The 22,643-nt window shown below is 54.1% G+C and overlaps 1 protein-coding gene across 1 annotated transcript; it reads right to left on the reverse strand.

Moving 5' to 3' along the window:
* Positions 1-4,487: 4,487 nt before the first annotated feature.
* On the reverse strand, positions 4,488-22,643 carry NEK8 (NIMA related kinase 8). The gene is made up of 15 exons (XM_067565940.1): positions 22,595-22,643; positions 21,875-22,080; positions 20,154-20,386; positions 17,808-17,939; positions 17,368-17,576; positions 16,637-16,716; positions 15,616-15,797; positions 15,205-15,355; positions 13,972-14,048; positions 12,580-12,697; positions 11,310-11,460; positions 10,834-10,997; positions 10,423-10,581; positions 9,999-10,157; positions 4,488-7,553 (listed from the first exon to the last, which is right to left on the reverse strand). The coding sequence occupies exons 1-15, from the start codon at positions 22,639-22,641 to the stop codon at positions 7,525-7,527; spliced, it is 2,097 nt and encodes a 698-aa protein (XP_067422041.1). The 5' UTR covers positions 22,642-22,643; the 3' UTR covers positions 4,488-7,524.

The following is a 22,643-nucleotide window of genomic DNA, read 5'->3' on the forward strand; positions in this document are numbered from 1 at the left end:
GACCACTGGGTTGTGCACTCCTGGGAGCCCTGTGCAGCCGTCCCCCCAGAAGGACATTTCCCTTCCTCCCCCCCCCGGGGCCTTGGGGGCAGGCTGATGAGGGCAAAGAAAAATCCTGGTCCCTGTTACTCAGAGCAAAGACCTTCCCATCACGCTCCAGGCAAATGCTCAACTCCCAGCTTAGCTCCTCTTCCCCTGTGCCAGGCATGGACGGGCAACACCCCCCCCCAGCAGGCCGGTTCTTGCATGGGGCCCACTGCTCGGCCTGCACAGCCAGCTGTGCCCAGCAGGCAAGACCCCTTCCTGCCCAGAGCGTCACTTGGTTCTCAGCGTGGAGGGAGGATCCGAGACACAGTGAGCAGAGCCAGCGTAAAGCTACCTCCTCCGGCTGCTCTCAGAAACCACAGCAGAAGGGGGGAATGGGTGTCCTTGCCCCCGGGGCGGGTAGAACAGAGCCACCTGCCCTTCGGTGCCCACTGGCTGACAGGGGGTGGAGCAGGGCTTTGGAGTCTAACCTAGGCTCCAGGCCTTGTCCCATGGAGGGGGGCAGTTGCTATGGTAACTTTTGGGTTTAGTTTTCAACTAGCAAAAGGAACATGGCACAGATGCCTGGGGGAAATGCTCAGTGAGTAAATCCCCAGCACCCACTGCTCAGGTCCCCTAAAGTCTTGTTCACCTAAAGATACTCTACGGGGGTCAGCCTGTTGGGAGCAAACCCCCCCTGCTCCCTCCTTCTCCCCCCACACCTAGTAGAACCAAGACAGGCACCCGTGGGATGCAGCCCCCCTTACACAGCTCTGGGGGGTGGGAAACGCGCTCTGTGCTAGCAGCTTCAGCTGCCACGCACATAGTGTTGCCCTACCTGCTGTCAAGCAAGGGGCCTCTGACACGTGGAGTTAAATAAATGTGGCCTCCAAATTTAAAACAGGGTCTGTGCCAGGCGTGCACAGAATTGTGGGGCTTCCTCGCCAGCAAATGGGGCACCAGGACTTGAACTGCAGGCCCTTGGCAGCTGGTCTCCAGTGGCCGCACCCGTCCTTTCCTGAAAAGTGAGGCCGGGAGGGTTAACAAACAGGCTTGGTGAAGGCAGGGAGCTGATGGTGGAGTGGGCTAAACTTTAACCAGCAGGAATTCGGTCGGTCACTTTCCCAGAGCTCCTGGAAACACTGGGAGTCAGAGATTAACGGGGTGACCTTCGGAGCAGGCTGGGAAATGCCCTTAGAACACTGGCCACATCTGGAGCTTGCTGGTCAGCCCCCAGTGACGTCACGCGCCGGGCTGGCATGTGGGGAACTATTCTTCCCATTCAGTTTTCTAGTAGCTCTAACACTCTTCAGGCAGGGAGCCTGGCTAGTGCGAGCTCTGCATTCCCCTGCTGGGTCTGCCACTGAACCGCAGTGTGACTGCGCCCACTTCAGTGCCTCTTGCATTCAGTGCTGCACCGAGGGGCTCCGGCACCCGGGGGCCCAGCCTACATTTACGCTCCCCCACCCCCACGCAGGGCAGAAGGGGTCCTGGCGCTGTCCCCTAACTGCCCCATGGAGGGGAGTCTGTAACTACGCGGGAGGCACAAGGGGGGGCATGAGGCAGGCTTGGCTCTGCTGCCCCCCCCCCACACACACACTTACCCAGTGTGCGGCCCTCACCTCGCCCCCTGCAACAGCAGCCCAGCACTGGCTTGGATGGGGGCGGCTTCACCCTCCAGCCTGGAGAGGGGGGCTGGGATGGCCCTTCAGGACACACGCAGCAGGGTGAAGGCGCAGGGGGGAAGGCACTGATGGGTGCCCCTCACAGCCTCCTGTGCCCCCCACCCATTGTGCAGGGCCCAGTACTCCCCCCCACACACACTTACCCACCACTCCAGCCCCGCAGCCCTGCATGACGCAATGGGGGGGCGGCCTGCAGGAGCAGAAGTGGGAGCAGCTGCCCCTCAGCCCCTGCACCCTCTGCCCATCCTGAAGGGCCGGCCCAGTGCCCCCCGCAGGCCAGTGCCCAGGAGCCTGCCCCCCCTCGGTACAGCACTGCTTGCATTACAGTTAAACCAGCATCAAGGCAGCCAGGTACAATGCGATGATCCCCTCAGCCGAACCCCTCCTAGCGCCTAGAGGGCTCCTCACTACATTCTGTGAGCAAAAGAGCCCAGGCCGGAGCCGTGTCCAAGCTGTAGCACTTTGGGAACACAGACTCCCGTCTACACCACAGCATGGAGCCAGGCGGTGATTGGTCCCATTGTTCAGTTGTCACTGGAGCCGTGGTCAAGCCCAGATGGAGCATGGCTCCAAACGATGCTCTGAAATGATCTGGTCCCATCCCCCCAGGCTGGCCAGAGCAGTTAGAACATGGTCCAGCCGTGACTCCATTTAAACACCTCCGCGCACAGCTTTTAAACTTGCGTGTAAGGCCCGTGTGGACGAGTCTCTAATTGCACTGTCCGTGTCCCACGGGAAAAGGGGGGCAGCCCTTGGCTAGCTCCCAGAGGCAGGTGCAGCTCCACTAATGAAGGCCTGCAAGTCCTGTGGGACTGTCGGATAAAAGCACCAGCAGGCTGGAGTCGTTATTTCTATTTAGTGCATGGTGATTTTTAAAACGACTCAGCCGTTAGCCCACTGCAGCCAGCATCCCTGCTAGCGGGAACAGGAAGTCATGAGACGGAGCTGGCTGGAGAGACGGGACAAGCTGGAGTGAGGAGTCCCTGCCCCTGCCCCGGCCCCTGCCCCGGGGTTTACAAACAGGAAAGATCTCCCCCTTTCATAGCTTGATCAGTGATCCGATAGTCTATGGCTATGGCTCTTTCAGGCCCAAACGCCTCTAGGCACATTCGTTGTAACTAGAAACACATCTTCACAAAGGCAACACCATCGCCTCACTGCAAGAGCACCAGTGCAGCGACTGTCCTAGTAGCCTCCTCAACTGCCCCAACACACCGCTCCTAGGGAGCCAGGCAGTCATCCTACACCCACTGCCCCCAACAGCCCGTACACAGCCACTGTGAGCACGCACGCACGCACGCACCATTTTCAGCTGAGACAGGAAGAAAGCAGTCTGGAATTTCAACAGGTGGGGGGATGTTCCCGTTCTGAAGTCCCTCGCCCCTTCTGCCTGGTGTGACGATCCTGTCACACAGGCAGATCTGATTATGGATGCCACCCCACTCCTGGGAGATGCTTAGGAGAGATACAGCAACGACGGTGCTCATCTTAGCTCCTGATCTGCGGCTGGTTGGTCTATGCGCTATACTTGCTGTAGCTAGGCGATGACTGCATGACTAGCAAGTTAAACGGTCTCGCCTTTGGCTCGTGAGGCCATGCCAAAGCTGGAATTCTTACCTCCTTACCTGCCTGACATCTCAGTGCCCGCAGTTCGGTTACTGCTCTGTCCCACTTGTGCCTTGCATTTTAACCGGTTAAGGGAATAGAGAAGAAAATTCACAGAGCTACAATGCAAAGCATCCCACCCGGCACGTTGGGGGGTGCAGCGGTATCCATTGCTGGGGGTTTGTGCCCACTGGAAAGGCACTGGCTAAAAGAGAAATGGGTGGATGGTTTGTAGTCATGCCCTCCCCACAGCCACCAGGGCATGGTGTCCTAGTAACAAGCATTTCAGAACAAATCTGGGATTAGTGGATAGTTTTGAAGAGGATCTTTCCTGCCCTCACAGATGGCCCGTGGCTGTGGGGTGTGTTATCTCCATTAGGATCCAGAAGAGCAATCAGGCATTAGGTAGCTGATTAATTCCACCACTCTTATCTCCCAGCCAGCCAATGCCATCATATTTCAATTGGCAGTGAGCCGCCTCAGAGTCCCTGTGCCAGGCAATGGGTCTTCAGTTGTTTTCAGGAATGTGAAGACTGCACAAGATCAGCATCGAGCAGTCAGCTGGAAAGAACAGGAGGGAAATGGGGTGCCGTGCCACATCTCCTGACCACGTTCTTTTTTTGTCCATCCTCTGAACAACAAGACAGTTGAGGGACAGTGCTGATCTGATCGATGTGGCTGAGCTAGCCTCTTCCCCATCGGGCCGAACAGGGCCCACCCTCTCTCCTTCCTCGACACAGTCGATGCCCCTCTCCTGGTTGTGGCCCCATGGAAAGTGCTCTGGATTTGAAAGCACGCCTGAGAGTCGGCGGGCGCACACGGAGTGTGAAAAGGGCGAGTGCCCTTCAGTGCCGGTGCATTTGGGGGTTCTTCCTTGTGGCTGGGATAGGCTAGAGCATGTTTTCTAACCTCAGATTCTCTACACACAGGACTAGGCACAAGCAAAACAAGCTGCTGTCAGGATAAACAGGAGCTTTCACTAGGGGCAGCAGGCGCTTGTGCGGGGAAACAAAGCAGACTTGAGGAATGGAATGGCCTGTTGGCTCTGGCCGCTCTGAGCCTCAGGCAGGGTGGACAAGCCTCAGCCTGTCCTTTCAAGAGCCATTGTTGCTCTGCAGCCTGAGGCTTCTGTTTCTTTTCCCCGCTTGCTGAGCTGGGTCAGTCCAGTATTGCATTATTCAGATGACCTTGCTGAACTCCTGGGCTTCAAAGATTAACTCCAGGGCTCAGCAAAGAAGAACAGTGGTTGTGAATTCTTGCCGGCGCTGGCCTTTGCCTAGTGGCTGCAACACCACAAACTCCACAACACCGCCAAGTGTGAAATGGGTATGAATCAACGGAGGTTACTGGGGGCGCCTTGGCCTCTGGAAGCACACTGCCTCCCTGTGCTAATGAGCTGGCTCCTCGCTTTATTAGTCTGTGATGCTTCCATCCCCCAGCAGCTCTGCTGAGAAATGGCCCTTCATTAGGCCATAAAACACGTCTCAGGCAGTAAACGCCACTGAAGAGGCTCCTGAACAACTGGAACTGGTGCCAGTGATTTCACCTCTGCAGGTTCTTAGCCTGGGTGAAGAGTCGTTAGCGGGAAGTGGACTTAGGAAACCAGGCAGCTATTTATGACTTTCCCAGGGACTGGCTCAAGGTGGATTTCTATTCAATTCAATGACACTTGATTGGCATGAGAGGCCATATAAGTGCGGCCAACGTGAAGAACAGAGACCTCTGCTGTCAGAGGCAGACACAATTCATCAGGTATCACAACTACCATGGCCAGTGGCCATTACTAGCTAGCTCTGATCCTCTGGCAAGGCTCCCCACAGGCAGGAACAGGCACAGGGTTCCCACAGCTCTTGCGCAGAAATCAGACTATCCATTCGCTCGCAGGGAAGATCTTTCTCCTGCATGGTCACACTTTGGACGTGTCTCCCTGCAGTTAGAGTGGACCTGGGGGCCGACTGTCAGAGGTGCTGAGTCCAGATGAAGTCAGTGGGAGCCGCAGCAGCCCTCTCCCTGAGCTACACAGAACAGAGCTGGGGCAGCAGATGGAGGCTGCCAGCTGGTCTGAGGAGGATGCTATTCCCATCAGAGCTGGTGCTGCCCTAAAACAAGTCTAAGCAAGATCACTGAAATGATTAGCCCAGGAAGGCTGCTGTGGTGCTCTTAGCTCTACAGTCGCCGCTATCACCTTGGTCAAGGGTTGCCCCGGACTCTCAATCCTGGGTCAGGCCGGGTGGCAGAGAACACCTCCACCTAAACAAGGGTGACTGGCAGCCTCAGAGTGACCTGCAGCAGCCTCCTGCTGGTGGGAGAGAAAGGGCAGCCCACCCAGACAGGCTCACCCGGCACAGCCAGGTACGCAGCTCCGCTTTCATCACTCAGCACAGGCTTGTAAGCAATCAAGATGTCCATTCACACCAGCAAGCCTTGGATTCTAACTCCCCTGGTGAGCCGCCCCATTCTGAGGGCGAGAGATCACATGAGCACGTGCAGTGAACCGATCTATAGCCCCTTAGTGTGAATGGAGCTTCCCAAGCCAGCAGAGGGGGATGGGGGAGAAAATCCTAAAGCACAAGGCAAAGGCCAAGAAAACAGAGACACCTTTGAACAACAAACTGGATTTTCTGGTGGTGACGCAGCGCTGATTCTTCCCAAGAGAGCACCTCTGCAGGAGACAGCCACGGAGAAAGGCGGGCGAGCTCTCCTGCCGGAACACAAGCAGGTCACTGCACAGCTCCTCCGTGCTAAGGGGACTCTGCCCATCAACCTCTCCAGAGCCTCAGTGTGCAGTGGGGAGAGGAGCAGTGATACCTTTACTAATTCGTGACCTCTCATACCACAGACAGAGCAGCCAGACGCCACAGGAGCCTGTCAGCCGCTGCCTGGTTTTGCCTCAAACAACACAAAGATCCACAATAAAATAACTAAGCCAGTGGACCCACCAGCTAGTGAAAGAACTGCCTTTATACACACCTGCTTGGCAGGAGTACAATAATGAGTATGAAAAAGAAGGCTGTTAAGAAAGATCAGAGACAAAAGCTTTTCAGAAAATGGCCACGGGTCTGCTGTAAGTGAAAAGGGGAACGATCCTTCTGGTTACATAGAAACAGAACTCCAGTCTCTGGCAGAAAGAGCTCCGGGGAGGGCACCCTCCCCTTCCTCATGGTCAGATCTGGGCTAGACCTCCAGTTACTCACAGCTGCTTGCCTCAGTAGCAGAGGTCTAGGCTGTTGGACAGTGAGCTGGTCACCGGCATAGGAGGCGTGAGAACGAACGAACGAACGAACATTAGTTGGGGGATCCAGGATTCTGGGCTGAAGGACCCCAGTCAAGCTGTGATTAGAGAGAGTTCACAGCAGGAACTTAGGAAGAATAGCCCAGGGCCGAGTTGCCTACACACACGATCACTATTCTCACCGGTTCTGGCAGCTGGCAAAGAGCCAAGTGGTCAAGGCCCCAGAACTTTGGTGGCTTGAAAAAACAACGAGCTCAGTCAACAATTGCGCAAAATGTTTTTCAGGGGAAAAAAAGACTAACTAAAAAAAGGTTTTGCACTTAGTCACTGTCACAGAGCCTAGGGCCATAACAACAGATGCTCCCCTGCAAATGCTGACAGTGCCCTCAGATACCACGCTGTCAGCCCACACTCTAATCAGAGTGGGGAAAATCAACTGAGGCCCTTCTTGCTGGTGGCAATAGGTCCCCTCCACAGTCAGACACGGGCACCCAGGATGCAGGAAGGCATCCCAGATGGGGTGAAATAGCATGGGTGTAGCCCGCTGAACACAAGACAGGTCAAGATCACCCTTCATCCCTGATGAAGAGATGTGACCTGTCCCAGCAGGCGCTGCTCCATGGGATCCGTGGGGCAGTGGGCAGCAGAGGCTTCAGGTTCCAGCAAGCAGCGGCCCACGTTGAGCCAAGTGGCTTGACATCTCCGTATGAGCAATAAGGATGTCAGTGCTGGGCATTCCGCTCTGCCAGACGAGGTCTGCTGGACGGGCTCCTGGCATGTCCCAGTGCAGGGGAGTCGAGACGCTGACACACCATGGTCTGCACTATGGAGCCCCATCCTCCACGTCACAGCAACACCGATGCAAGCAGCTCCAGGGCCCAGGCAAGGAGGCACATGCCAGGCCGGCGGGTCAGGGGATCAGAAGGAAGCGGCTATGTCCAGCTGGAGGTGCTGCAGCTTGCTCCCGCCATCCCGCTCTCACTGGGGGCCCGACTCTTCCACTGCAGCTGAAACACGGAGGACAGAAACCCGGGATAAACACAAGCGCAGTGTCTGACAGCGCACTCCGACCGGAGGCTAAAATTAGCAAAATCCGGTGGCTACCAAGCCAATCATCCGGCTGACAGGCTGTGTGGTTCAGCAGCCCAACTTTCTTGGTGCCCCAGGAAGCCATTGTGAGGTCCTCATTAGTACACAGAGCAGAGGGAGTGGGGCTGGCACCAGAAAAGCCATTTGCACTGGTGCTAAAGGATTAATAGAGCCCCTTTGTCTTCATGTTGATTCTAACAGGGGTAACGAAAGGTGACTCCTTGAGACCTACACCCCCCTTTCTCCCTCCCACTGGGTTAGCCCCGAAGGGGAAGAGACCACTCTCTCCAAAGGAGTTCTGTGTGCGCCCCTGGACAGGCTCCCACATCTCACTGTCAATTCATTCGTGGTCGTTACAGGCTGGGGTTGTTTCAGCACAGGGGGCTGCAATGCTGAGGTTGGACTAGGTCACTGCAGGGTGCACTACAGAGCTCACAGCCGAGCGGGTCGCGGTTCCTGGGCCAGTCTCAGGCGGTTACAGCCAGTGAACAGACACCAAGTGCTGCAAAGAAATTGCACTTAGCAGGACCAAGACAGAATGACAACGTGGGGCAGCGAGGAACCACAGCCCCCTTAGCAGAGAACTGCTGGTTAATGCCATTCTAGTGATGGGCCTTCCACACACCCCGAGGTCAGGAGACCAGGGCTACACCCGTACTAGTGTCTGGGGACAAGAGGGCTCAGCCATGTTATCCGTTCTATGAAAAGACTTCCAAACCAACAGCTGGGTGAAAGCCCAACGTTCGAACCCATCCATTTCCAGGGCTTTCGATGCCATCTTCACTCTGGTACCCACAGGGCAGAACAGGGGAGGGGGGCTGAATTCATGTTCCCCACTGTTTTGCATTTGGGTTCAATAATAAATAAATAAAAGATTGTGAGGTGCTCAGCTGCGAGTGGGTGGGGGACAGATAAGGACCTCGGATGGAGCCATACAAGAATGTTTTCTGTGGCTTAATCAAGGTGCTCAGTGGAGCAGGAGGGAACTAAGAGCCATTGTTCTCTGGAACAAGTACCTCCTGCTGGGGACAATTAGCCAGCTAGCAGGGGGATGGGGAAGGGGAAAGCCATAGTCCACACTGCGGAGGTGCAATGAGCAGACCCACCAATGGGCTGAGCCAGGCTCCCTTAATATACCCTGGCACAGGAAGGGCAGGGCAGACTGCAGGCTTATTTTAATCACATAACGATGCTTCTTTTAGATGGAGGAAAGTGAAACCACAAGCGCTGCTATTTTCATCAAACCACAGTGAAGATCCAGGAAAAAAAACTGACGTCTCAAATCTCAGTTTCTATTTAGGCCACTTCAATTATTCTGTTCTCCCCCGTGAGAGCTGCTGGTTTTGGAAATGCTTTGGCTCCATAAACATGGTGACCGCCGACACTTCACCCTCCCCAGCCCACCTTTTGCCATAGCAGGAGTACATTAGAAATCACAGGGGCTCCTCCTTCCCTGCTGGTCTTTGCTTTGCCGGGCTGGCTCAGCATCACCAGTGGCGAAGGAGTCATGGCCGATGCGCACAATGAGATAGATGGATTCTGTGCTTTGCCTGGGGCTGTTCTGATTTCAGTGGAATACGAAGTCACCATGGATTCCAGAAACCAGCCAGCTGGCAGTGAACTGGGAGTCCTAGCTCCGTGGACAGGCAGGCACTGGGAAGAGCTGCAGAGGGGTCACAGTAGGCTTTGCTCTACTCAGGAGCACATGTGCTCCTGCTCCTACCACCAGCTGATGCGTGGAGCAGTGTGAAGTGAGTGAAACTCCAGAGGGTGCTGCATCCAGCATGCCCAGCTCAGGGACAGGTCTCCCAAAGCACAGACATCCCTATCCATCCTCAGGATTTCAGTGACAGGGCTGAGCAGCGTGTTGAGGAACTGGGGCAGAGGCCACTCCTGCACTCCAGGGTTCAGTGTAGAGGGTTATTCCAGATCCTAAATGTGCATGGTTATTAGCATTTGGCTTAGAGAAGAGCAATGGAACATCCCAGCTAGACTAGGGCCTGGCACCAGCAGGCACAGCAGCACCCGCTTTCCCTCAAGGGAAATCCCAGAGTGGCAAACTCTGGAGGGGTTCAGTCCAGAGGCAAGCCACAGCGATGCCAAGGCAGGCAGGAGTGCCCCGGAGGCCTTGGCCCAGCAGGCACGGAACAAGCACCAGAGCATTAGTGGTCCCCATCCCAGATCACACAGTGGAATCAGCAACCGGAGGGCTGCAGAGATCGGAGGCTTTGTGACGGCTGGCTATGCCGCACTCTGCCCCTCAGAGCTGCCAGGCATTGACCCCTCTAGGGCATCAGGCAGGGCTTCACTTTAGGTCCCGAGCTCGCAGCAAGAACGGTCACGGCAACGAACCGTGTACTCACGTTTTACTGCCAGCAGCGTGTTCCCATGGCAGCAGGCGACAGAGGTCACCAGGTAGGGGTGGGCCTCCTCCAGCTGCACGGGTCTGGGAGTCCTGGTCTCCTCATCCTTCCTTCCCAAGCGCCCACGAGCTCCTTTCCCCCAGGTGCACACCTCCCCTTCTGGAAAGGAGACGTGTGTCTGCAGACAGTTTCTCAGCAAATCGACCAGCTCTGCTGACACCCGCCCCAAGCTATGGAGCAGAGAGCCCTGCCGCAGCAAGACCAGGCCTGCCCCGTCCTCCCTCAGAGCTGCCCTGTGATGCAGGGTGGGGCTGCAGTCTGGAGCAGAACAAGGCTGAACTTGCCAGCAGCACTGACTCCTTGGCTGGAGGCCCAAGAAAACCAGAAACAGCTGCCGCACACGACCCCAGGGCTTCAATCTCACCTGCTCCAATGGCCACTGTGAAGGCATCGCCACAGGCCACCATGGTGACCTTTATCGCATGGAGCCCCACAACCAGGTAGGGCACACGGCTGTTACGGCAGGTGCTGGTGCCAAGCTGCCCGTGCTGGTTGCTGCCAAAGGTGTAACACTGGCCAGAAGCTGTCAATGGGGAAACAAAGGAGAAGTCAGCCGAGGCTCACCTGATAAGAAAGCAGCGAGATGTCACTGTCAGAGGCCGTATTCCAGCACATTGTACAGCGCAGGGCACACTGCCCCTCCGAGCCCCAAAAGGTTCCAGGCTCACTCACTGTCTGGAACCCAAACCACAAGGAGGGGAGGCCTAGTGTCACCCCCCATTGCCCCCCCAGCACAGGTTTGCATCCCTGCGGTACCCAAGGGCCACCTCCTCACCTGTGACTGCAGCGGAATGGGCTGTCCCAATGTCTGCACACACAACTGGCTCCTGATTTAAGGGCACCGACTGGACACATGTGAACGTGGGAGCCTCTTCCACCTGACCCTCCAGGGGCGGCTCCTCCTCTGTAGCGATCTTATCCAGGCCCAGCTTGTTAAACCTGAGTGAGGAGAGCAGTCCAGGGGCTGAGCACACGTCGTATAGGATGGCTTGGGCCAAAGCCACCCGGGGTAGCTCCACTGACGCCAAGGGAATTCTGCCAGGAATGCTGAGGACTGCATCATTGCCATGGCACAGGGCATATTCTTGCTCTAACCAGAGCTGTCTGGAAGGGTTTGCAGCTCCAGAGAGATGCCCATTACCAAGGTTCTTGCGCCTTCAGAGACAGGACACTGGATCAGATGGACCTGGGCTGATCTGCTGTGGTGACACCTATGTCCCAGAAGATGGGGAAAAATCCCTCTTTTCTTACCTGTTGCTCCCACAAGCAAGAATCTGGTTCTTCACCGTCAGGACCATTGAGGAGTCAATACCACAAAGGACTTTCTGAGCCTCGTGTTCAGGCGGAACAGCGACCTGCTGGGGAGAACTATGGGACTCCAGTGTTCCCAGCCCAAGCCGACCTGGGCAAAAGAAACAGGTTTAAAGAGACTGTGTCTGTCAAAACACAAACCAAATGCATTGCCCTGAGTAACAATATCTAGAGTGGTGACTGCAGGTGCCCCGGATATGGGCCACTCTCCGAGGGGGCAGGTGTCCTGGCTGCGGGGAACTGCTGGCTGCTCCAGCCCTAGTCAGTCTCACACAACAGTTACCTTGTGAGCCATCCCCCGGAGCTGTGCAAGCGAATCAGGTGCAGACTCCTTGTTTCTTTGTATAAGTCAGGCACAGGTAGAGAGAGGTTTTCCCGTTACTGTTATGAGAACGGTACAGTACTGTTTAATGTGGCACAAGTGAACTCCATCCGGTTAGTTTCCTGAAGTGAAGTCTTTCCTGAAACTTGTACTATTGAACCTAAAAATATCTTGATGAAGAGTGTGTGTAATGTACGTGCAGGGCGTAAAAAGACGCCAGCCTAAACTGCTCTAACAACAGAAAGGGGAGTAAAGACACGGACTGCCACCCTAACCCTGAAGGCTGAAGAATGCATATCAATGACCCTAACGTGCAAATAAATGACCCTAACGTGCAGAAGGCTCCACCCTGGGAAGGAACAAAGCACAGCACTAAGAGAACAGGCCTGCTTGCAATTAGCTGGTGATTAAGAGCTACACTGAACCTAGCGGCAGCAGGACACAGCAAGGCCCAGAGACTGACGAGAGCCAGGAACGATAAAGGATGGGGTAAAAACATGGGAACTTTGGGTCTCGTTCTGCAATTGTCACCTGGAGCATCGGATTCACGATTGACAGAAACCCGGCTCCATCCTCATGCCCAGTCTAATTGACCACTAGGCTGGCTCGAGCAACGCATAACAGGACTGGTCATTATATCACACCAGCGTGCAGCACTTCTTGAGTACGAAGGTGTGCACGCGACTGCTTTTTGATATTCTTACATTTACAATCAACGCGGCGTATTGCCTTGTCCCCCCTGAATAAGATCCGGCTAATCTTTTCTTTCACAAGTATAACCACCTTCCAGCAAGTGCCCACAAGGAGCTCCGTGGGGGCTGGGGAGTTAAAAGAGGAGGAATAATGACCCCTGATCATGCTAAGCAGAGACAGCTAAAATCCTCTTACCATTGTCTCCTCTGCCCCAGGCAAACACTTCCCGTTCATTGGAAATGACCAGCACGTGAGACGCGCCACACGCCATCTGGACAATCTCATAGCCCAGCAGCGCCTCCACGATCTTAGGCTGGTAGAGAAAAGAACAGCATTAGTCGGCTAAGCCCTTTCACACAGCCTGGTCATTGAATGACACTGCCAGAGCAGATCTGCCTATCTGGCGGGCGCTGCAGAAACGCATGGCTTTACAAGGCAAGGGAGCAGAGCTCCATGGATTTTCTAGTTAATATCCCAGGTTTTACACGATATGAACAATATTTACATTTCTGTCGTACCTTTTGTCACTAAGGATCTTAAAAGTGCTTTACAAACTATGTATATTCAGCATCAATGAAAATGTCGCCACCTCTGGGGTGGAGAACAGCTGCCAGATAACCAACTAGCACAACAGTTTGGGGAGGAGAAATGTTATGCCAAAGGCAGCAGAACAAATACGTAGCCTTGCGACAAAAGCCCATGCAGAGCAGATAAATCTTGGTTACGTCTCACCTGAAAGAGCCACACAGAGGCACTGCATGGAAAGGATGAGCTAAATCTCCTGTGAGGCTGATGCTGGATGCAGATTCCCCATTTATCGCCTCACTTGGTTTTTTCCCTGCTGTGACCCAGAGTCAGATATGACACATCTCTCCCATGGGCCTCATGCTCCTCAGCCTTCTCAGTGAAAAGCACCATTTGCTTAAACCAATCGAGGCTCCCCCACAGTGGCAAATGGGAAGCAGAAGCCAGAGGGTAACACCCAACAGAGTGTGAGTGAAAAAGCCAGCTGACCACAGAGCCAAACAGGACCAAACGGTCAGCCCTGGCTGGATTTCACACGCCATCAGCACCAGCCAGCCAGGGTGGGCAGGGCAGGGAAAGAGCCCATAGAGGGGAGGGGAGGGCAGGAGAGCAGAGCAGAGCAGAGCGCGGTTACAACTTCAGCACTTTGTACCAATCAGGAACGCACAGCTCTCCTTTAAACACTGGCTCTTTTGAAAAACACGTTTCTCAGTGAACCGCAGCAGCTGCAGGGCTGAGACTGAACCAGCCAGCTGTGTGGTTGGAAGCAGCCCCAGAGCCTGGGCCCCAGCCAGCAGCAACCTCAAGGCAGTTCTCAATTTCCCTCTGCATGTTACAACCCCACATTCAAAGAAACCTTTGTGCAAATGGGCAGAGAGAAGCAGGACAGTTCTTTCAAAAGCAGCAGAAGAGAGCTGGGGGGGAGGAAGGGGAAGGATCCAATTCCAGAGCCTCATTTAGATGCATATGGCAGGACTGCTGCATGTCAGCTCGGGGCTAGGGAGAAGCTGCACCACGTGACACCGAGTCAGTATCTGTGTCCCCAGTGCCTTACATACAAACCTGTGTGACGTCAGTGAAGTTTCCATGCCCCAAACAACCATTACTGCCACTGCCAAAGGTCATGATTATCCCCCTGTCTGGAAAAGCAAAATAAAGCCATGTTACAGCCACTAACAATACACCGTGGTCAGCACTGCCCTGGGCACTCGCTAGAACACCGCATCACTTCCCTTGGCAGCGCTCTGACCCATCACCGGCTGGCCAGCAGGCACTGCAACTCCCGTACTGATGCCTTTGGTTAGCGGCTAGGGGCTCCCTTGGATCAGGGCGCCTGATACTCGAGAGAAGCAGCCACAAATGTGCCGGGACAAGTCACCAAACAAGAACGAACACAAACAGGCCAAATCCTGGAGATAACATTATTCCAGCTGTGTACACAGGAGCTTCTAATTCAACAGTCTGGAGAGGTGTTAAACACACACAGCCATGCATTTGCTGGCCACCCAGCCTGGGGGCAGCAGGAAGCATGGTCAGAGATAGGACAAACACACACATCTGAAGTTTGCCCATTGCAAATCCGTCACTTATTCCCCTGATCCCCAGCGGAATGGCACACACTGGCAGCTCCCCACGGGCCATGGCAGGAACCTCACTGTGCAAACAGCACATTCCACACGGATGTCACTCAGCCAGGCAGCTCTGAGCAAACACAGCTTTTAAGATGCTTTAATACAGTGGTTCTCAACCAGGGGTACACAGAGCCTAGGTCTTGTAAGGGGCACATCAACTCTGCTAGATATTTGCCTAGTTTTTCAACAGGCTACATAAAAAGCGCTAGTGAAGTCAGTAGAAACTAAAAACCATACAGACAAAATGAGGAAGTCAGCAATTTGTCAGTCATAGTGAGCTGTGACACTTGTGTATTTTTTTGTCTGATTTTGTAAGCAAGTGGTTTAAGTGAGGTGAAAGTTGGGGTACGCAAGACAAATCGGACTCCTGAAAGGGGTACAGTAGTCTGGAACGGTTGAGAACCACTGCTTTAACAGAGTTTTCAGACACTGGCTCCCCAGGCGCTTCTGAGGACGCCCAGCCTCTGTGGGGCTCACAAAGACTCATCTACTGCAGTACTCATCACACATTCAACCCCGTGCGAAGGGTTCTCTGCCACATGGACTTTGGGACTAGAGCCCCCAGCCGGGCATCCCCAGCCAGCAACACTGCAGCTGCACCCTTCCAAGCGGGCTGCTTTGGGAACCCAATCCTGCACGCAGTCAGCACAGCTCACACCCATACCTGTCAGGCAGGCTGTGAAGAGGTCGCCACAGGACACGTGTTTGATCGTCACTCCAGACTGGCCTTCCAGGAAGCGGGACACAAACTGAGGCTGGATCTGCTCTGTGGCCCCTGGGAGGGAGGGGCCTCCATAGGCACCCACTGAGGAAGCCTGACAGGGAGAAGCCAAATGAAATGCACTTCACTTCCAATGGGTCTTGGGTGAAAAGAACAAGTCGGGGCAATAAGCCCATCCCACCTCCTGCAGTCTCCATGGTCACCAGGAGCACCCTGGGATTGGCAGGGTCTCTGAGGAAGTGGGGCCGTGGCATGTCGGGAAGCAGGCTGTACCTCCTCCTTGGAGATCTGCCCAAACCCCTTTGCTGACACTGGCTTATCTCCCTGGGTTCCGGCCGGTTTACCATTGCTCACCTCCCACATGATGAGCCTCCCTGATTTAGTGACGCCAGCCTTCTGGGTTCTCCCTGCAGAAACCTGCACCACTTCTGTGTTGAGCATGGGCAGGCGGAGGGGGGTGGTGATCCCGCTCCCCCAGGTGTAGATGGAAGACAGGGCAGGTGGGATTCCAGTCCTGGCTGAACCAGCTCGAACACCTAGGAGTCAAACAAGATACCATCGCCCCAGTTTGCCACACCCCCCAGCCCTCCCTGGCAAGCTATAACGGGCAAGAAACTGACCCTAGCCACACTACTCAGACACCCACCCAGCATGGAGGACAACACTCGGTTAGACAAAGAGTCTGAATGCACTGGCAAGAAGAGGGCCTGGAACCTCTGTCTGAGGCTCATGGGAGGCTGCAGGGAAGGCTGCTCACCGCAGGTCTCCAGCGTGATGCCGGCAGGAGGAGGGGGAAACCAGCGTTTTACTCTAGCGTTTTCAGAGGCTAGATGGGCCACTACAGCTCTAGCTATTCATCCGCCAGGGACCTTCAATTCCCAGCTCTCCTCCTGTCAGTACCAGCCTGCTGTGCTGGAGCGTGGAGGAACTCAGGCGCAGGACAGCCTCTGAAGGCGCTGATCTAGAAGCAGCACTGGTAGTTCCAGAGGCCCAGCCATCCTGTTGCTGGAGTACAGGGTCTCCCTGGAAGGCGATTCAGAGAATGTGAAGTGCCTACGTTTCATCTGGCAGAGGGGGGCGCACAGCGTGTTTCCCAGCCAGCGTGCTGTGGCCCTGCTGTGCCGGCAGGCCTGAGCAGGTGTGCCATGGAACATTTTGGAAAAAATGACTTGAAGAGTTCTGGATTGGCTCATGAATATTCATGAGCTTGTTTGGAGACTATACGGTGGTGTGCCTGAAAATAATTAAAGGAATCCAGGTGTGCCAGGGCAGAGAACAGGCTGGGAACCACGGGTGTACTGGCTGCCACCGATGCTGAATACAAAGGAGTCTCCTTTGAAATTAGTTCTGCTGAATACACTGTGCCTGGCCTTACCCCTGGGTCTGGCACTGCTCGATCTTCCTCCCGCTCTGTTGTGGGCCACTGTTGGCACCGCAGCCAATGGCTTCTCGGGCCTGTCAAACCGAAATGCACAGCTTCTCACTATGAACTCAGCCAGCCAGCGTCAGCACTGCGCTCACAGCAGGGCAAACTGCTAGTATGCATGGTGCAGGCAGAGTCGGGGCAGGAGGCAGAGATGAGTTTCCCGGGGACGGTTCGTTAAGACTGGCCGGCCAGCTCTCTGACAGCACCATGTCCCTGTGTGAGGCCTTGCTGGCCCCAGGGCAAGGAGGACGCGGAGGTCGGGCCTAGATTTCAGTCCATGTGTATACATTTTTATTTGCTGACCACAGCTGTATACGTCTCCTCAACTCCATGGACCCCAAACCACCATGCCCAGCAGGGAGCTAGGCACTGGAGGACAAAGAGTAAGTGACCAAGCGCAGCACCATTCAACACTCGGCAATCTGCCAGAGATCAGAGGTTAACGTCCTCCCGTGACAGCCCCTCAGCGAGGCAACACCTGCAGAGCAGCACTGCTGGGCAGGAGCCCCAGGGCGAGGACACCAAGCACAGCTGCTCTCTAGCTGGCCAGTGCCCCGTACCAGCTCGAACAAAGTAGAGCATTGACCCGCCCAGAGCCCTCCTGGGAGCTGTGCAGCCTCACCCTCCCCACCCCTCCCACTGCCAGTCCCCATCGAGCCGAGCATAGCAGCACCACTTGCCTTCTCATTTTGACACTGCCCACATCTGTGTAGAGGTTCAGAAGTGGCCTGATGCAGATGGCCTGGGCCATGATCTCATTCAGCTGGGGCCGTTTGGAAGGGTCCAGGTTGAGCATGCTCAGGATGAGCTGGCGCAGGTCTGGGCTGTATCGATCTGAGATGGGAGCAAACGTCCCACTCATGATCTTTAGCACCAAGGCAGGCAGGTTCTGCAGAGTATTTAAGGAACACAGACACACGTGGTTAGCAGAAGCCTGGCTGCTGGGCGGGCAGAGAGGTAGGAACCCTGTCAGGAGCAACGCCAGATCGTAGAGGGCACTGCCCTCCTCAGAGCTGCAGGCTCAGTGGGAAGGCAGCAGGCACAGGCCAATGCAGCCGTGTTTCTGCCATTATACAGGAATTCACATCCCAGCTTTGGGTAACCCCAGCCCCATCCTTACTGCAGCTTCAAAGGCCCTCTTGAGACTGGCGAGTTCGTAGAGCACACAGCCCAGTGCCCAGATATCACTCTTCTGGTTGTAGGGTTTCCCTTCGCACAGCTCTGGGGAGATGTAGCACGGAGTCCCCACAACCTAAGAGAAACAGGCACAGCTGCAGTATGGCAATTCACAACCAGGGCAGGGAGGGCTAAAGATCAATGTCCACTACAAAAACAAAGGCACAGCTTGACTACAGCACAGCAGAACCAGAGTTCTAGGTGAACTGGGCGGGGCATTAGTTTCCCTGCCAATGATTTTACCATGATAAAATGGTTAGAGGATTTACCTTCTCTGACACTAGAACATGGCTCCCTCTCCCAGTCAGCACTTAGCTCCAATTCTGACTTGTAGCCAACTGAGGGGCTAGGATCCCACAGGGATGTCAGCCACATTCGATGAGACAGGGAAAGATCCTGAAGTATCAGGCAGAGAGAAGAGATGAACGAAGAAGAGACAGGACATCAAGCCAACCAGCAAGATTTAGGAACCTACGAAGTCAGCCCTGAAGCACCCGTCAGATCAGCCAGGACTCAGAAGAGGCTCACTGGTGCTCAAATCTCTCATAGCAGCATTCACAAGTAACGCTTTCTGCCACCTCTGGTAGGCTAGGAGACTCCAGCCCATCCTGGTGAACAGTGGCCTGACCTTGGCTCTCCAAGTCTTTGTCACCTCCCATCTGGACTACAGCAATGCAATACACCTGGGCACAAAGCCAGCAGGCCTTAGGAAGCTCCAGCTAATACAGGATGCAATAGTAAGTCTCCTCAGCAAGCTGGGCTACCACAAGCCGCCCAGGCCTATCCACCACCCTCTACACCGGCTTCCTACAGACTAGGCAGGGCTTCTCACAATACATTTTTGGTGGTCTCAGAGAGTGGCCACCAAGTCTTGCTGGTGGCTGCGCTGACAAACCCATCTCTCTGTCCTTGCCTCCCGCAGCCCTTCAGTGAGAGCCTGCCCTGGGGAAGGTGGGGTCAGGAACTCACCGGTGCCTGCAGAGTCCCAGGCTCCCCATGCCCCAGTCAGGTGGGAGCAGGGCAGCTGCCCAGGGGAGCGCCCCAGCAACTAAACACCGTAGCCACCTCCACTTTCAAGAGCTGCCTCCGGCGCCATGCACACCAGCCCCACGCATCTCCAGAGGCACGACCCGGAGTCCCTGAGGAGGCTGCATGGCGCAGGGCATCGATCCCTGCTGCGACACCAGCACAAACACCCAAGTGGCATATCTCCCTGCCCTTGGCAACCACTATTCAGGAGCAACAGCTGGGTACTGAAGGGAGGGGCCACTGCTTTGCCCCCCAATTCCCAGTCATGCTTCGGAGCCTGTCATGGCCTCCAAAAAAATCCACTGGTGGCCATATGCAACCAAGGTGGCCACGTTTGATGAACACTGGACTAGAGAGTCAAGTACAAAGACTCAGTCCTTATCTTCCAGGTGCTCAGCGGCTTGGGGCTGGCATGTCTATGAGCCCAGCACTTCAGCGTGAGGACTGTGGTCAACAACCCCATCCTGCTGGCACAGTGGAACGTTTTACACCAAAGGCAAAGCTGATCTGTGGAGGAGGAAGAGCTTCTTCAAGGCCAGCACCAGACTGTGGAACAAACTTCCCCAGGAACGAAGGATCATCCCACACACACCCCACCACCACCACCTCCCACTGCAAGTGCCAGGCACCCTCCTCCAACACAAACACACAGCAGCATGGATATTTTAAATAAAAAACACCACATCACAATAAAGCCCTACCCAAATGAAACAATCCATCGCACGCACAATACAGATGAGGAGAGAAAGAACAAGCCATACAGGACAGCTGTTTTAATGCACTACTGGAAGGCATTCAGACACTGTGGAAACGAGAGAGATACAGGAACGGATATAGAATACTGCAGTAAGACAGGATAGCAGGGAGATTAAGGGTATGTCTACACTGCACAAAAAGATCTCTTCTTAACGGGAGTTAAAACAGCAATGCAGACACACCAACTCAGCTTTTAACTCAGGCTAGCACTCCAGTTAAAGACTATAGGGCAGACTGCATTGAACTCAAGGTGCTAACCTGTCTCAAAAGCTGAACTGCAGTGTCTTCACTATTATTTTAACCTCAGCTAGCTAACCTGAGTGAGACGTACCCACAGAGTGGAAAGATGAGCAGTAATATTGATTATCTACTGACTTGAAAAAATCTGTATCACTATCACTGATCTCAGGCCTACTCTCCCCTATATGGAGACACAGGAACAGAGCAGATTTGATGAGAAGCTCCCCTGGGTCTCAGAAATTTGGGAACTCTCAGAGATACACACCGTGTAGGCTTTGCTCTTGCTGCTCAGGATTTTGGAGATGCCAAAGTCTCCAATCTTGACGATCATGCGGTGCTTGTCCAACAGAATGTTCTGAGTCTTTAAGTCACGGTGCAGGATCTGTTTGTTGTGAACATGATGAAGAGCCAGTAGGATCTGCACAAAAAAATGCAGGATGGTGTCTTCGTCCAACAGGGAGTTGCAACGTTTATGAATAAACTCTGCCAACGTGCCACCTGGGATGGATGGCAAAGGGCAGAAGGGCCATCAGCAAAGGAAGGTTACCAGGGCTGACATAAGCTTAAACAAAAGTAATGGAATTGTGTCACAGTAACTTAACTACACAATTGCTGCTGAATGATCCAAGTACAATAGAACCTCAGAGCTACAAATACCAAAGTTATGCAATGACCAGTCAACCACACACCTCATTTGGAACCAGAAGTACACAATCAGGCAGCCGCAGAGGGGGAAAATATAGCAAATACAGTACAGTACTGTGTTAAACACAAAGTACTAAAAAAATAAAGGGAAAGCAGCATTTTTCTTCTGCACAGTGGTGTTTCAAAGCTGTATTAAGTCTACGTTCAGTTGTAAACTTTTGAAAGAACCACCATAACGTTTTGTTCAAAGTTACGAAGAACCTCCATTCCCGAGGCGTTCGTAATGCTGAGGTTCTACTGTACAGCCAAAGTCCAATGCACCAGAGGAACATACCACCTAGTCTCTACATGTTAAGAGAACAGCAGCAGCATGGCACAGGGGATGCAGAACCAGCAGCAGAGGAGTTAACAGCACACCATCAAGGGCAGTGCTGCCTCCAGGGCTCAGCAGGAAAAAGAAATGCTAAAACCATACATATCAGAGCAGGCAGGAAGCAAACATCAATGGGAGAACAAGATAAGCCTGTTCTGCATAGAGAAATTCCCCCGGTTAAGTACCCACATGGTGTTCAAAAGGGCCCTGTCACATAATGCAGGCCCAGAATTCAGCTTTTGTAGTAAGCAGTTTTACAAACCCTAACATAAATGTTTTCTTGATTTTAAATTGCCAGGCAAATCTTGTGTTTGTTTGAATTTACACTTTTCCATGCTGCTCTGCAGCCCCAAGACTGGGCCCAAAAGGGAAACTGACAACAAATAGCTGTGAAACTGACAAAACCTAAGTGAAGAGCAGAAGGGAATACACAGATTAGTGATGAAAAAGATTTTAAAAATCCTTTCCCTTGGGATAAGTGCTGGCAATGCTAACAATATGCATGTATTTAAAAATTTTTAAACAATAGGATTTTGAACTTGGCCAGGTCCCTTTGAACAACAGCCTGCTTAAATTATCCTTGGGACCTACCTCCCCACTATTTCTACAACAGCAGTTACCTGCAGTCTGCTTCAAGATAAGGAAATAGGGGTTGACAAGGACAGGAGTGAGCACCTGTTCAGAGGGAAACAGCCTTGCCAAACAAAAGTCAGGCCTGGCTTATGTACCAGGGACATTGCTAGATTCTCCTCACCTTCACGGAGCACTCAGCCCCCTGCTTTTGATTATCTGATGCCTTGAAAATCAACCCACTCAGTTGCTAATATTTAAGTCAGGCAGTCCCTAAAGAGGCTTATTCACCCAGATCCACCTACAGTTGCATGGCCAGAGGGCAAACATTGGGGAATTCAAGAAGCTGTCTCGCCAGCTCATACCATCACTCCATCCCCCGCCCATTAGCATCCCACCTGGTGCATATTCCATAGCAATCATAAGAGCCTTGTCTTCCAGGAAGTTCTCATAATACTCAATGATGTTGGGGTGATTCAGCAGCTTCAGCACCTGGCACTCATTCTGTGCCGCCAGCCGCTCATCCTTCGTCATCTGTTCCACAGGGATCTGTTTAATGATCACTAGCGTCTGGTCAGCTTTGCGCAGACACAGGTGCACTATTCTGCAATAGCACAGAGCAAGGACAGTCTGCGTTAGAGGGGAGACCAGCCACGCAAGGCAGGGGGTGGAAGGTACCTAGGCCAGGAAAGGAGTGACCAGGCCCAGAGCCACAATGAGTGGTGTGAGGTGGAAAACAGCAGCAGATGTGTGGCAATGTTCAAACAGTGAGGGGCACAAGCTACAGAGGAGCCATTCCAGGGGGCCTGACCCCCCACTTCCCCTCCTCCCCCCACGGCAATGGGAAGTATGTGCCGTGTTTCCAGCACAGCACCATGAATCAGGGCTCCATCCTCAGCCTTGAACCCTGAGCTGCTGGGTGCATCTAGGCCAGTGAGGGCTGTGCCTCAGTTTCCTCAGCGGTAAAATGGCCTATCTCGCGGCCCCTGATTGGCTGGGGGGAGGGCGGGGCGCCGCCGCGTCCGTCGCCATGGTACCGCGCCTCAGCTCGGGGGTGTCCTGCCCCCCAGAGGGGAGAGAGCCCGGCGATGCCGGCACGCGGGAGGGGGGTGTCTCACCCGAAAGCCCCTCTGCCCACCACCCGGATCCGCTCGTACTTCTCCATCA

The sequence above is a fragment of the Emydura macquarii genome, unplaced genomic scaffold, assembly GCF_026122565.2.
Source record: "Emydura macquarii macquarii isolate MOO-44397 ecotype Brisbane River unplaced genomic scaffold, CSIRO-AGI_Emac_v2 contig_2699, whole genome shotgun sequence".
NCBI classification, from domain to species: Eukaryota; Metazoa; Chordata; order Testudines; family Chelidae; genus Emydura; species Emydura macquarii.

Coding starts and splice junctions, on each gene's coding strand:
- NEK8 (XM_067565940.1), bottom strand. CDS start 22,641: ATGGAGAAGTACGAGCGGATCCGGGTGGTGGGCAGAGGGGCTTTCGG. Junction 17,940..20,153: donor GCAAGAGCAAAGCCTACACG/GTGTGTATCTCT, acceptor TGTTTCTCTTAG/GTTGTGGGGACTCCGTGCTA. Junction 14,049..15,204: donor CTTCACAGCCTGCCTGACAG/GTATGGGTGTGA, acceptor TTGCTTTTCCAG/ACAGGGGGATAATCATGACC.